This window comes from Notolepis coatsorum (assembly GCF_963971535.1).
Source record: "Notolepis coatsorum genome assembly, chromosome: 8".
Classification (NCBI taxonomy): domain Eukaryota; kingdom Metazoa; phylum Chordata; class Actinopteri; order Aulopiformes; family Paralepididae; genus Notolepis; species Notolepis coatsorum.
The window spans coordinates 134485331-134501410 of NC_140172.1; the positions used below are offsets into that span (position 1 = coordinate 134485331).

At 45.6% G+C, this 16080-nt stretch overlaps 1 protein-coding gene across 1 annotated transcript in view; it reads left to right on the top strand.

Annotated features, from left to right (window-relative positions):
- alms1 (ALMS1 centrosome and basal body associated protein) overlaps positions 1-16080 on the top strand; it is a gene marked incomplete at its 5' end in the record, with an annotated part of 92315 nt that overhangs the window by 223 nt on the left and 76012 nt on the right. Inside the window, 4 exons of the mRNA XM_084320550.1 lie at positions 2070-3870; positions 4055-4214; positions 4739-5863; positions 14199-14302. Of these exons, the coding sequence (XP_084176676.1) occupies positions 2070-3870; positions 4055-4214; positions 4739-5863; positions 14199-14302 (3190 nt within the window). The remainder of the gene's footprint in view (positions 1-2069; positions 3871-4054; positions 4215-4738; positions 5864-14198; positions 14303-16080) is intronic.

The following is a 16080-nucleotide window of genomic DNA, read 5'->3' on the forward strand; positions in this document are numbered from 1 at the left end:
ATGCTAATTTACGTTGGTTACATGGTTTGATTGATTGATTGAAAACTTTATTAACAGATTGCAGAATGGGTACAGTACAGTACAGCTCAATACATACAATTGTTAAGGGGATGCAGACCAGAGAAAGACTTTCGTCTTGTTTACATCAGGGTCCCCCATTTTCAATTCATCGTAACATATATGACATACATTGGTACATATGGTAGCAAACAACGCGTCAAATGTGTTGCTTTCAGTTTAACGTAATGCTTGTTATTATCGTCAGCGGTACGGAAATAAATATATGCTCAATTTATCTATCTTTGGTTGGTTAATGTGGTTAGCAAACGTTACTCAACGTCACAGCTCCATTAGCCACACTATGTTCCACTAGTCACTATGAATTGAAAATGGGGACCCTGATGTAAACGAGACAAACTTCTTTCTCTGGTCTGCATCCCCTTAACAATTGTGTGTATTGAGCCGTACTGTATTGTACCCATTCTGCAATCTGTTAAATAAAGTTTTCATTCATTCATCCACACGTTGACACAGTGCACTGTCATACGTTTCTCACTGGAATAAGTTGTTGAATGTGTGTGTGATGAGATCAGATGACTTAGGAGGACCATAAACCTTTGCTCATAATCGCGAAGACAGGTGAGGCTTGGGGATAAATCATCCCAAAGAATTGCAATTGAATCAAACTTCGCCTTGCTGTGTTCACTGTCTAATATTTATGTTGTATGCTGGATTATATTAGTATTACATATGGCATTTTGCTTTGTTGTTGTCTCACAGAGATCAGAGTTATTCACTCAATTTCCGACAGAAGAGAATATGAGTCAGCCCGTTGTACAAACGTCAACACTTCCAGTGGAAGATCAAAGCCGTGGTAGCAGTCAGGATCAGAGGCTCACCATAGGCAATTGGGAGCTTCAACAACTTGGGGGTAAGGTTACATCTTTAGCTAGATTTATGTGAGATTTCTCATTAGGCTCAGGAGGTAATCGGAAGGTTCACGGTTAGATTCCGACTCCTCTGCAGCAGTGTGTCGAAGTGTCTTTGAGAAAAATGCTTAACCCATAACTGCTCCCAGTGAGCGGGTTGGCACCTTGCATGGTTGCCTCTGCCGTTGGTGTGTGAATGGGTGAATGTGAGGTATACGTTGTAAAGCACTATATAAATGGAGTGCATTTCACTATAATATAAGGGCATGAAATCATTCCCATTGTTGGTGTTTGTAGTGGTACCACTACAGTATATGATTGGCAGTGCTCCTAAGGGCAACAGTTTCATTTTTGCACCTGAAACAACAGGTCCATGTGTTTTTCTGAAAGTCTTAGGAGTGTACTGCTAGTATGTCAATTGACTTCTCTCAATTTCTCCTTGTCAGAATTTCAGGATAGTCGTCTGTCACCGGCCCTTTCTCTGTTGCCTTCAAATTCAGGAGTACAACACAACTTCACTGCGTTTTCTCTGTTCCAACAAACTGACCTGGAATTTGCACCTTTAAGGTAAATCAAACATTGTAGTCCATAAGAGATTGCTGCTGTAAGTGGTATTTTTCTTTGTTAAAATAAGTGTTAAGTAGTTTTTCATTTCACATTTCAAACAGCCATCACTGATTGAGTGTTTGGTCAGTAACATGGGTCTCTCAGTCCCTCCGCTCTGCAGTAAACAGAAAATATATTTTCTGGTATCCCATTCCCACTTTATACAATCAGGAGCGAGAACCCTAGATATATATAAAAACTTATTTCAAGAAATCTTGCCAATGCTAATTTTCTTACTGCACTGATAGATTATTTGACTTGTTTCAAGGACACATTTGCTTAAACCTAGTTTTTATTTCTTATTTTTGTCAGACTCTTGTCAGGCAGTGTGAGACTCACGTTACTGACCAGACAATCTATATCAGTGATGGCTGTCGGAGTGTAGAGCTATTCTTTTAACATGTAGACCACTTATTTTAACAAACAAAAAAATACCACTTACAGCACCTTTAGTTTGAACAGATTAAATGTAATTATCGCAAATTACCTCATATGGAAAATAACTCATATTTACATGTTATTACCCTCCCCCAGAGCATCTCCAGACATTTCTGTTGCATCTGAGCGGTTTCACATTCCACCCCAGGAGCGGACTTCCCAAGCCTCCGACCACGGGTCACTGTCCCAGCACCCGCTAGCCCACGCCACCGGCCTGTTGGAGGATGGCAGCTACTACTCTCTCTCCCAGCACAGCATGTCACCGGGGGACGAGGGCGGAGGACACGCGGGAACGGCTCGCTCCCCGGCCGATGACGAACGGGGAGGCCACTGCGCCAGAGACACGACGGGGGAGAGCAAAGAAAGGGACGGTCAAAAACCCACCGGTCCTCCGCACGGGCCGGCGGGAGTGGGCGCCGAGGACGGCACCTCCTTCCTGAGCGACCCGGCCCGGCAACTGCTGGAGCTCCTGCAGAAAGACATCGGCATGCCGAGCGGCAGGAGCAGTGCTGTCTCCTCCGCCTCGGAGACTTCGCTGAAGAGGGTGGAGTCTTTCCGGGGCGAGTCTAAAATCGCCGGCGTCTTCCGACCGGATGTGGAAGAAAGCACATCCGGTCGGGAGACGCGGCGACCGAAAGGGAAATCGCGGCCGCGGATGTCGGAGATCTCGAACATCACTGTCCGCTCCCACTCCACGCAGGCGGACGACAGTAGCGAAGTGCTGCGCAGAGAGCTGCTTTCTGAGATAGAGAGGAGTAGGAGCTGTGAAGCTGGATCTGAAGCCCGGCAGCAAGGAGGTGCTACACTCGAACGGGAGTCTGTCACACCTGACGTTCATCCCACTGGGATGTACACGGGAAAGCAGAGTGGGTACCAGTCGATCCTGGCTGGTGTGTTCGGGACGGCGCCGCAGCCCTCTGCGGGTTACAGCGAGGAGCGGGGACAGTGGGAGAGGGACCACTGGTCCTCTGGAAATCAGACCGGGATTGAGGGGTCCTTCCTGGGTTACCTCCCTCAGTCTCAGTCCACCCCGGGTGTTTTCAACGCACCGAAGAGGTCCAGCGCCAGGGCTCCATTAGGACGCCTCTCTGCCATAGAGTCCAACGCGGAGACCTCGGGCTCAGGCTCGAGAACCTTGGCGAGGTCACCTATAGCCATGGTTGACATTGATGCTACCGATCCACACGCTGCTCAGTGTGGCTCCGAAACGCCACACTGGGAAGCCACCACAGAGAAAGTCCAAGCTCTGCCAAGTCTCAACTACATGCAGAAAGTAGATGCATGGAGGACGATTCAGAGCTCGGGAAAGACCTCCCTTTTTGATAACCTGGCTCTTCACGGCCTCTCCGGTGTGTCGCCTAAACTGAGGGCTTACGACGCGGTATCCGAGTCCCTTCATCGCGAGCTAACTCAACAGGGACAGGATGCGCCACAGCTTCCCTTCTCGAGCACTGCCAACCAGAACCTCACGCTCGGCCCGGGCGCGGCCCATTCCGGTCACTCCACCCCACAAAGAGGGGTAACGGTGGGCAGTGCTCCTAACGACAGCGCTTTGGCCGCACCCTCTGCGTCTCCCCTCGGCCGGTCGCAGTCCCACTCCTCTCTCAGCACGGTGATCGTGTCGTTCCAACAGGTCCAGCAGACGCAGAGACCGGCGGAACACGAGAGCGGCCCGACGAAGGAGCACGGCCCTCCTCCGCCGCCGCCGAGCGACGTGTCCTTCAACAGAGACACAATTTCCCCAAACAGCTACTACAGCGGGCAGAACCTGGGGGCCTCCATGGGAGCTTCCTCCGTGGTCAGTCTAGAGGTCGACAACTACGCCCCCTACTGGAGCTACAAACCCTTGTCGCCGCTGCCCAAAGCGCCAGAGCTGAACATCGAAGAAAGAATTCCTGTAAGTAACCAAAAGAAAACCGGTTATTGTTTTGTTTTTAGCATCTAGCCTGCCACCACCACAAATAACCTGATAACCAGCGGGAAAGACTGAAATGATGTTGGCTTTGTAGTTTGTACCCTAAGTAGTTATACCCATTATTAGACACATACTGATGCTTCTATGATATTTATTTTTCTTACAGTTATATCTCCGTAATCTGGGAATTGATCAGTCTCCCTCGACGATCTTGACTCCATTTGCACCCAGAGGGCCCATCAGGGAGCCCGAATTCTCTCCCACTGATCTCTGCACCATCAAGGGGTCCATCGGCACACCAACCAAGAGCACCCAGCTCTCTGAAGGTAACTAGTCCCATAGCTGCCTGTGTGGGGTGTATCTCAAGAAGCAGATTATTGTAGTCAAACTGATTCTTATCACTTAACTGTAACTAGGAGTATCGCAAGCGCCGCCATGTTAATCGTAGTTGGAGATGAGCCACCAGAGGTTTGTTTACATGTTACCTTGGAAACGAGCCTGCAGCACAGCACGCTTTAGCTCGTAAAGACATGTCAACACTTAACAATGTACCCTGAATGAATGGAGAGCAAAGGATCTTTGGCTGCTTTTAGCACAAATTCCTACTTAAGATAATTTTTGATAATTCGTTTTGGCCTTTGTCGTCTCCCTGGAAGCCTTATATGGTTAGGTGAATTACTTAACAACTAAAAACAAAGATTCTTAAGGTTTCTTAAAGGTATTATTCAGTCAAGATATTGTTGTGTTTGAGGGTGCGCTTACAGAGGTGGGCGTGTGCTGTAACTCGGGTGTACCGTCCCCTGAGCGCAGTTGTCGTTTCTTATCGTTCCTTTCCTTGTCGTTTCTCTAGGTGGCAGTCCCAGTAAAGGGGAGTTTTCTAGGTGTAGCCTGCTGTCCGTGGACTCCAGCATGTCCATACCCTGCAGTGTGGACAGCCTCTACCCAGCACTGCCCTTCCCAGAGCAGACCAGGGCCTCTCCTTCATCAGACACGGCAGGAAGTCAGGGCGGCCTGAGAATGGTGCCCATCTCTCAGCCCCAAGACGTCACCTCTCTCCCTGTGCCGCAGCCCGACCAGCAACAGCTCAGGGTCGAGTCCGGCAGCTCGTCGCTCCCTGGGACCGGCTACAAGGACAGGGACTTGGAGTCACGCTCGCAATCCAGCCACAGCAAAGCAAAGCAAAGCAATGAGGAATCATTTGTCATCTCCAAGACCGTGAAGCACATCCGGAAGTTACTTGACCAGGCAGAGAACACGGTCTCGGGCAGGACCTCCACGGACTCGCCCTCCTCCTCCTCTGGCAGGTCGCACCTGCACTCCGACGACGACGCGCTCCTCTCTCTGAGGAGGAAAGCGGGCGGATTCCAAGACTCCTTCACCTCCTCCTCTGCCGCCAGCGGCTCCGTGACTCACTCCTCCTTGCTGTGGGCCCGGTCCTCCTCCGACTCCATGCGGACCTTGGAGAGACTGAGAGAGAGCTCGGTCGGCAGAGAGAGCCTGAGCTCTCCGCGCCAGGCTGTTTACCAGTCGACACAAGCCCTGAGCACCACGCCCACCACAGACACCTATGCCAGGCCGGAGGAAGGCTCGGTGGCCGCGGGTTCCTCCCTCCTTGCCAAATTGTCCCGGAGGGCGGAGCCCGAGGGCTGCAGTGCTGCGCCCCCCGCCAACACGCGCCCTCCGCCACAGCCGCCGGTCATCAAACCCACCCAGGCGGCGGACAAACCCCAGCCGGCCCAGCCAAGTCCGAGAGAAGCGACGGGGGTCGCGGAGGAGACGGCTAGCGGTACCTCGGGCAGTGTGGCAGAGAGCAGCGCCTCCTTGCCCCTCTTCAGGGATCCTGAGCAGGAGGCGCAGAACGACGGCGGCAGCAATGAGAGATCCCTGGAGGCCAGAGTGTTCATGCTGCTGAACGAGTCTTCGTCCGCGTCCAGCAGACCCAGCACTGCTGACCAGGAGGAGAGCAGAGCCAGAGGTAGAAAGCTCATACTACACACTTTGAGATGAGAGAGATGTTACTATCCCTAGGAGGAAATTGTGGTATGGACCTATATCAAACCCCACCCTCCTTTCTTGATCCTCTAATCACAACTGTTTGTCCGAGGAAGTGACTGTTGCGATTGGAGGATCGAGAAAAGAGGGCGGGGTTCGAGATCAATTGTTGACAGATAAATTATACCATAATTATTTCACAGATGGGTTGAATTTTTGTATTGTTCTGCGAATAGACCTTACATTTATGTTTTCCCCCCTGTAAGTTTGCAATATCTTCTAGTCGCTTCCCTTCGACAGGCAACGGTTGTGATTCGGAGGATGGTATAAAGGAGGGCGTGTTTAAGCATTACATCACACGCAAGAGTGGGTTATGAGAATTAGACCATGCCTAGGGGTGGTCGTTAGACCCCCCTAGGCATGGTCTAATTCTCATAACCCACGACTGCGCGTGGTGTATTGGCTTTTATACAACTGGCGCATTCATCCAACCTTATTGCTATACAATAAACACACATTAATTGAAGATTTATTGACAACCATCCGCAGAAAAAGTAGTTCCAAAAAAAAAGAAGAGAAGTTCCCTCCGCGTGTAGAAGCAGTGCTGTTTCAAGGCATTCCATCTAAAGTGAGCGTGTGTTATGGGATTGATTGATTGAACATTTTATTACAGATACAGTGCTTACATCTTTATACAATTGCCGAATTCATCCAACCTTATTGCTATACAATAAACACACATTAATTGAAGCATAATGGAGATTTATTCACAACCATCCGCAGAAAAAGTAGATCCACAAAAAAAAAATTCTAGTCGCTTAAAATACGTCATGGGCTATAGGCTTTTAAAACAATTTAATAGGCTAAACCTCGTTTTAACTTCTTTAATTCACATTTGTTTATTTCATAAAATTTTTCCCGACATAATGCTACCTGCCTCGACGAAATCCGTGATTCGGTTGCGATACAGATGAATTATGAAGTTTTATTACATGGCGTTTTCACAATCGCCGAAATGCTTGCTTGTGATTGGTCAATAGCGCGCGTCAGAGGTCCGTTATCACATGATAACGGACCTCTGCCAAGCAATAATGACCGCTGTGCGCAGCTGTTCGCAATCAAGCCCACTACAACACTGTATCAGTGCTGCTCAGCATATGCACAGCTGCACTCAGTCATCAGTGCAATCAGACCACAGACCTGCCGACTGCCGATAATAATAATCACTTTATTTGGGCTGACAGAGCCACAGAACAACTGCGTTTGCATTTGATCTCGTCTTGTCGATGGTGTACAATGAATTAGGTATATTTGTTAGTAAGTTAGCCATGTAATAAGCGGGATAATGTATAGCTATACTCGATCATTGTCGCAAAATAATTGACCTTTACTGACGTTTAAAACACCTCGGCGCTGCGCCTCTGTATTTTAAACTCTGTGTCGGCCAATTATTTTGCGACAATGACCTCGTAGCTATACATTATCCCTTACATATCTCGTATAGCTCTGCTCAGCGTCATAGTGGCAATACTCTTCACTTTAGTACTTGCACTGAATAAATTTCCACATGTACCTTTACATACCGTCATCTGTCTGGCCACACCCCCATCCGCTACCTACATAAGCAGGGGTGTGGCCATACCCTCATTCCCTTCAATTTTCACCATGTTGTGTTTTCTGAGTTTTTTTCTTGGGGGGTTAAGGGAACAACCGCCTCCTGTTAAACTAAACATAGGGAGGTGGTTGGTTCCCCGGTGTGTTGATAGCGGAGTCAACTCTCGGGTTAGGCCGGGCTTGACCTCGTCTGCCTGCGAGTGTGCCCCTTCAGTGCCTGTATACCAATCGCTTGAGTTGGTTGATTCGTTTGAAGAAAGTTGAGACATCACAGCGTTAACATTATCTCCCTTTTTTTTTTCTTTCTCTCATAATTTCAATAGAAAAAAAGCTAAGTTATAATGTTTTCTTCGGGGGGTCGCGCTAGCAACGTCACCCTTCACCAGCGGTTCTCCGTTGCCGCCTCCATCGTGCGTCTTGGGGCGGGATTGACTCTGCGGTCGTGGAAGTCACTCGCGAGGTAGCTTGCCTCTCAGAGGAGCTGGTGCACCAGCGGCATCTCCCGTGAGATGGCCTGGTTCCTGCTCTGGTTCCTCCGCCGCCGGGGGGCCATCGGCCGATGGGCAGACGGCTCCTCTCGTGGATTTGAGAAACTTTTCGCTTCTGCTCGCTCCCGTCGTAGGAGGGTGGCTTGCAGGGGCGAACGGCCTGGTTTTGGTGAGCTGCTGGAGCCAGATGAGGGTGCTTCTGCTTCTCCGTGGCCGATGGAAACGGAGGATTACATGGTGGAAGCAGATGCACTCTTATTTGACGCCACGGTGGGGACGCATCACTCTCCCCCTCAGGATGTGGCAGGGGGTGGTATGTCTCCTTGGGGTCCCTCGTATTCTGGTGTTGGGTTAGAACCTCCAACTCAGCGACGAGATGCCCTGCTATCAGCCACATCGGATGGTGGCTCTGCAATGAGCGGTAGCCTCTCGTATGTGAGGGATGCGAGCTTAGTGGAGGAAGGTGCGCATGGGGAATTACGTGCCTTGTTCCCGTAGCTCATGGCGGCAGCAGCCGTCGCAAACGGCGTGCCGCTGCCGCAGCCACTGCCTGCCCCTGTCCCCGATGACTTGATAGGTCATCTATGGCAATGTTGTCCTGTGAGGGAGACGGGCGTCGTCTTCCCATTTTTCCCCTCAATGGAGGCCTACGTGCGTCAGGGACAGGTGGTCTCCCACATCACTGGCCTCACCCCCGCCTACGTGCAAGTCACGCGGTTGGCGGGTTTGGTCGATGGAATGAAGGAAGGGGTGCCTCGGCTTGATAGACCGATGGCGTCTCTCCTTTGTCCTGAGGTGGTGTGGGAGCCGTTGCGGAAGCCGGTTCCCCAAGGGAAATCGGCTAGGCAGTTGGCCAACTGGAGTGACCAGTCGTTCATCGCCGGAACCCAAACCCTAGCTGCGACATCTAACATCGTGCAGCTAGCGTGGTTTATGTCCGGGATGATGACGGGCGGTACGATGCTGACCGACCATCAACATGTTCAGCACGCCCAGGCGGCCGGAGCCATCCTGCATCTGATCCAGCTGCAGGCCATAGCCGCCGGGAAGATACGCGCCCTGGCCACTCTGTCCCAGCGCCATCTTTGGCTGGAGCAGGCGAGAGTACCGGACAGGAAGAGGCTTCCCCTGCTTACGGCACCCCTCTCCCATGCTGGGCTCTTCGGGTCGGCGATGCAGCTCATGACAGCAGCCTGCAGGGATATGGAGGAGGAGCGTGCGCCGTGCGGTGCTCCAGCCCCATTTCCCCCCGCCCGATGTTGCCGGTGGAGTTCGAAGGAGGCCTCGTCGTCGCGGGCCCGCGACCACCGCCACTACCACCGCCACTGCTGTGTAGTGTTTATTCACTACATATGTTGGGGATACGATGTGTAGATCCTTCGCCTAGTGTGGGGTTGATAGGAGAGCTAGACTTTTAGTCTTGGCTGGTCGCTACATGTATATGTGTGCTTAGCAAGGCCTGTAGCTAACACTCGGTTGAAAAGTGTTTTTCTTTCCTCGTCCTGAAGACTTATGTTCTTCCTATGAAGGTAGAGGTTTAGTTGTGTGTTCTGTTACTTGAAACAGTGGTATTGAGCCACAACACTGTAGTGTTGGCCTACAGAAGTACTCATGTGTGTGTAGTTGTGCCACGGTCTTATAGACCTCTCTCTCTATCGATCTTCTGTGTTCTTGAAACATAAAACACGGGTGTCGTGTTCACACATAAACCTTGGCCTTGTTATAAACCCTGTTCGCAGACGTTGTCGTCTGTGGCTAGCGTTCGTTGGGTTAGCTTATCCTGTTAGGGTATATGCTGTTCATTAGCATGCTGGCTACATAAGGTATCACCATGGCTGTTTATTATTGTGTCTGTTACTAGGCTTGAGTAAATTGTAATGAAGAAAAGGAGAATATAAATTATGATTTATGATTTTTGCATCTTTGATCAAAAATTGATACGGTAGGATAAAATGCTCACTGAGCTCATTCACCACCTTATTGAGATCATGTGTACAAAAAATCTAAGCAAATGAACCGCGGGAAGATGATTAAACAGAAGGATTTGTAGATACAGTAATTAATGATAATCAATTTTAATTATAAATTCATATTTGACCTTGAACTTGACCTTATTATGGCCAAATCATACATCTATGGATAGGGAAAATGCTCCTCTTTCCAATGGCAGGGTTGAATCTGGATTTAGTCATTTCCTTGCGGTTTTTACGATAATGAGCATTTTCCGATGAATTTGTATTTCCGATAAATCTTATAAAACATCGGTAAAAATTTAAATATACACTTTGACTAGTGTTTTTGATAGGGTTATGGTCTTTACTCTTGGTTACAAAAAAAATATATTTAAAAACATTGACCTCTTAACATCCAAGTGGCATTTCTTGCCACCTTATAGCATTTGTACATTTGTATGACCGTCTATAATGCTCCCGTTAGGTTTTTCCGGACGTTTTGGTAATGATTTTCACTATAAAATCATATTTCTAAATGACAGGAAGTTGATAAACTGGCCGGAATAGCTTTGAGCTAACTATCTTTCCCGACCCATGTATTCATTCCATTCTAAACGTAACGTTAGTTGTTCAAAACATTACCCGTCTATATAATTTGTTCCTCAATGTTATATAGACAGGCCATGTTTTGTAAACTAACGTTATGTTTAGAATGGAATGAATACATGGGTCGGGAAAGATAGTTAGCTCAAAGCTATTCCGGCCAGTTTATCAACTTCCTGTCATTTAGAAATATGATTTTATAGTGAAAATCATTACCAAAACGTCCGGAAAAACCTAACGGGAGCATTATAGACGGTCATACAAATGTACAAATGCTATAAGGTGGCAAGAAATGCACTATAAACGATACTTTGCGGCGTCGTTTCTTGCGCTAGCCTCTTGTTAGCCAGCATTAGCCTTAATAGCTTTGAGCTAAGGATCTTTGCCGATGCATAAAGTATTGTTTATAGTGCATTTCTTGCCACCTTATAGCATTTGTACATTTGTATGACCGTCTATAATGCTCCCGTTAGGTTTTTCCGGACGTTTTGGTAATGATTTTCACTATAAAATCATATTTCTAAATGACAGGAAGTTGATAAACTGGCCGGAATAGCTTTGAGCTAACGGATCTTTGCCGATGCATTCCATTCTAAACGTAACGTTAGTTGTTCAAAACATTACCCGTCTATATAATTTGTTCCTCAACGTTATATAGACGGGTCATGTTTTGTAAACTAACGTTATGTTTAGAATGGAATGAATACATGGGTCGGGAAAGATAGTTAGCTCAAAGCTAATCCGGCCTGTTTAACCACTAGCTTCGGTTAGCTAATGCTGGCTGAGCAAGGAAACTAACAGTACACGTTTTTACATGAAATACAGCCCAAAAACCCTGCTGACAAACATTTGCTTATTAAATACATTCTATACTATAATAATACAAACGTTTCATTGCCTCTCTGTGACGACAAAGTTGTTTAAATAAGGGGAGAAAAGTAGCTAAAACCAATGTATTTGGATGGGACAGGAAGTGCTATTGGCAACCGGAAGTCAGCCGGAAATGGCTACATTCAGATTGTGCAAGTGGAGAATAGCTACATTTATCTCACAGAGATAAAACTGGGAGCGAGTTTACTGTAGATGCGCTGCCAACTCTGCTCCGACTTGAACTGAAAGAGAGAGACGACATGCAGTCCGTGAAGACCCGCCCTACTCCCCTACTCTGCCTCTGATTCGCAGACTGTGGGTGAGGGGGAAAAACGCTGACGGGACGCGTATGTGATTGGACCAGACTCGTACACAGACAGACAGTGGCAGTGCAGCCTAGGGCTGGGCGATATGGAAAAAAATCATATCGCGATAACGATATGATAATGTTATCATATTTCTCGATATCGATAATTATCTAATTGTTATAAGTATAATTTTTTATTTTATTTTTTTAACAACATATGTATGTTTATTTTGCAGCAATTCTTTGTCATTGCCGCCATCTTTAGTGTTACATCCCCTCACACTCCAGTTCTCAGGCTGCAGCTGGTTTAAAAGCGAAAGTAAACCGGCTTCTCTGCTGGCTGTGGCTCCAGGGGAGTTGAACAGTTCTGGCTAGTTTATTTTCGATCTTTTGGCGCTTTTTTGGTGGACAAACCACCGCACATGTGCACCGTGACTCGTGACTGGAGTCTAGTTCTGCTAGCACACATAGCCTACTGTGTACAGACGGTTTCAAACTGTATTTTAAATTAGAAAGCAAACAAAATAAATGGACAAGAGAAAAATAAATCTCAATTTGGTCAGTATTGTCATTTGGACAAGCAAAGCCATTACTTTAAGTTGCAGGCAAGAAAGACAAGTCTGTCCACTGTCTCTGGTTTTAAAACTGCCCTGTTGCAGGTAAAAAAAAAAACGATTTTTCGATTTTTTTTTTATTTAGATATTCGATATCGAATATTAAAATATATCGCGATATTTATCGTTATCGTTATATCGCCCAGCCCTAGTGCAGCCGGACATGCAGAGCACTGCTCGCAGTCAGAGGATATAGCGAGGATGCATTTGCTTCCACTTTACTTGATATCACTCCGGAATCACGTTTCAACCAAGTCACTAACATAACGTTGCTGTCATGAGCCAGCGCTATGGTAGCCTACAAGTGATAAAATAAATAAAACTTCCAACTCTCGCGCAACGACTCGGCAAACAGTTGCGCGCGGGCCGCATTAACAATAAACTTTGATGTCCAGTAGGGGGCCGCAAAATATCGAGTTTGAGACCCCTGTTCTAGGGTGATTATGGTTTATTTACATTGATGGTAACATTCCCGGTTATAGTGCAGTTTGTGAAAAGAGTATCTGGGTCGTTATTTTGCCTCTTAGCTGGTACAGAATTCTCAGAACCTTCTGCACCTTCTGCAATGCGCTTCAAGGTTCATAAGTTCGTTCTCGTTAATGTCACCATGTCTTTTTTCTAAGGCTCTCAAAGTTAGCGCGCTATTAATGCGTTATCGCCCGATTCTATTAACGCCACTCTTTTTTTTTAACTCACGATTAACTTTCACATTTTTTTTATTTTATATATATATTTTTTTTACTAGACATCACTCGGGTGTATTATTGATGCTCTCATTGATACTATGTTTGTTTCTGAAGTGTGTGTGTGTGAGATATAGAGAGAGAGGGGGGTGAGAGAGATGAGGAAGGGGCAAGAGAGAAAGAGATCTGGGAGAGTGTGTGAGAGAGAGGGGGGGGGGGGTGTGTGATTACTCAGCCCTTGTGTGGGTGAATGTAACAAGTTCCTAACGTTTTCTTTCCCCTATAATTTCATGCACACTTTATTCATTGTTTTAAATTATTATTTTCTTAAGTTATTTTGTGCATCACTCTGTTTTGAATTTGATGCAAATTTGCAATGCATGAGGGTCATCCTTTTGTGTTAAATGGCTGCATAAAGCAAGCATTTGTTGACTCGCATGTTGATAAGAGTATTAAAACTTGGAACTTGAAAAAGATCTGTTTAAGGTATGCGATTAATTTGCGATTAATCGTGAGTTAACTATGGACAAATATGCGATTAATCGAGTTAAATATTTTAATCGATTGACAGCACTACTTTTTTCTTTATCCGGCTTCTCCTGCTGTGCATCCCATTCATCAAATGTCAGTCCACCAAATAGATCAAAATTTGCAATGAAATCGGACATTTTTACCAACTTGTGTTTACAAACAAACCTGTGCGGGACATCCAGTGAATGCCGTCTAATAGTGAAGTGAGCGGTTGTTATTGGTTTGATTGATTGATTGATTGGAAATTTTATTAACAGTGAAATTAGTGTCCTTTTGACGAATGGCATCTAAGAACAGACTTTGCACGATTTTTATTTTGTTCCACAATGACTCATGACCCACCAATTACATAATCCAACATTGTGTAAGAAACTAACACATTCCATGTGACAGAATCGTTTTTGAATTAGTCGTTATGATGCTTTCAACACATCCATTCATAAAGATTATTGTCTGCCATCTTGGTTTTTCCTAAAAAGTCGAACTGGTGGAGTGATTGTAATTTGGTTGTGGGCGGGTTCTGGGATCACGAGTGTGGGTTTATGAGAAATAACCACGTCTAACTTGACTGTTTCAGCCAATCAGAATCGAGAAATTAGGCATGCCATTGTATAATTGAAAATAGAGCTCAGTGTAACCCTATGTTGAACCTGCAGAGTGGATCAAGCTGAAGGTGTCGGGGCAGCAGTGTGAGCCTCTGGAGTTGGATCTTGAAGACCGAAAGAGGATTGAGGAGATCAAGAGGGAGCTGCTCTTAAAGGTACCGTACTCAAGAAACTCACCAAACACGTCATCATTACAATTCACGTATCAGACGTTTTCTCTTGTGTTACATAGTTCACTTTTTGACTGCCACCACTTTCCCCATCTGTACTGGCTGGCGCCAGCGTTATTGACCATTTTAGCGATGTTTGCAGACTATGGCTGGGCAATTAATCGAAATAAAATCTCGATCTTGATTCATAGACCTATGCAATCTCATTTCTAAATTATGACAATTTCTTTTATTAAAAAAACTTAAGTTAACTTTTTTTAAATGATGACGATTCTGACTTTTTTTTTTTTTTTTTTTTTTTTTTATTATTCTGACTTATTTTGTATGTTACAAGAGACTTAAGTTTAAGTCAAGCACTTTCCTATATGTTATGTTTAAGTTTAAGTCAAGCACTTTGATATGTTATGTTGTCTGTTTAAGAGAGTGCAATAAATGATTTTATTGAAAAAATAAGAATCGTGTGAGAGAATCGTGATCTCAATTCTTAGAGAGAAAAATCGTGATTCACATTTGAGCAAGAATCGCCCAGCCCTATTGCAGACCCATTGTGTGTTCTGTATTATAGCTATGGAGACAATAGTATGGCTAATTTTACAGGCATTGTTCATAGTCCATTACTGACTAATCAGTTAATTTCTACACACTGTAGTTTGTTACACGCTACACGCTAAACATCGCCCCTTTCCAAAATAATCCAGTCTTTTTCCATAGATTGCGAGATATGACGCGTGAAACTAATGATGATTATGTTGAAATTGAACGTGTGTATGAAAATAAATGTTTGAGAGTGACAATTGATGATAAATTAAACTGGAAATCACATATAAAAAAAGAAAAATATCCAAAACCATTGCAATATTATATAAAATGAAATATATCTTAAACAAGAACTCATTCCATTTGTTGTACTGTTCGCTCATAGTTTCATACATAACCTACTGCGTGGAGGTATGGGGGAATACATATAAAACAAACACTAACCAAATTTTCATAATGCAGAAGAAAGCCATAAGAATTGTGAATCAAGCCGATTTCTATGAACCGACAAACGCACACTTTATTAAATCAAATGCCTTAAAATGGGAAGATCTTGTCAATCTTAGCACTGCAATAATAATGTACAAAGCACATAAGCACTCACTTCCAAGTGGCATTCAGGAGTTGTTCCAGACTAGAGAGAGCCGATATAGACTTAGGGGAACTTGTGTATTCAATATCGCAAAGGCAAGGACAAATATAAAAGGTCGATGTACCATAAATCCTCTAATATTGGACGGGTCTTGTATTTACCTCAGCTGCAAAGAGCACCAGGCCTTTATTAGAGAGAGGCTTATATAAGACTAGAGGCAGGCCTTAATTTCACAAACTGGCCAATTGTAATTGTGATTGATTGATTTTATTTAGACATAAACATATACAGATCACATGAGTATTTGCTTTGTCAGGGTGAAACTTGTGGATTAACGTAATTCACACACTGAAGTTGGAACTGTCTATAGGTTGCGGGGTCCAGGGACGATTTAGCGTGTGGTACCTTCTCGACTCTACCTCAGTCGAATCGAGTTGCATTGATAACATGCAGTAGCTTTAGCTAACGCTATCATAGCCATCATGACCATCATGACCTGTAATGTCAACTGGACAACGGCAACTGCCAACGACATATAGATAGCGAACGTTAACACTATGATCGCCGTGGACAAGTTTACACGTCATTCCTAGCCATGCTCATTCTGCCGAAGACGCCGTAACTCGTCTTTGAT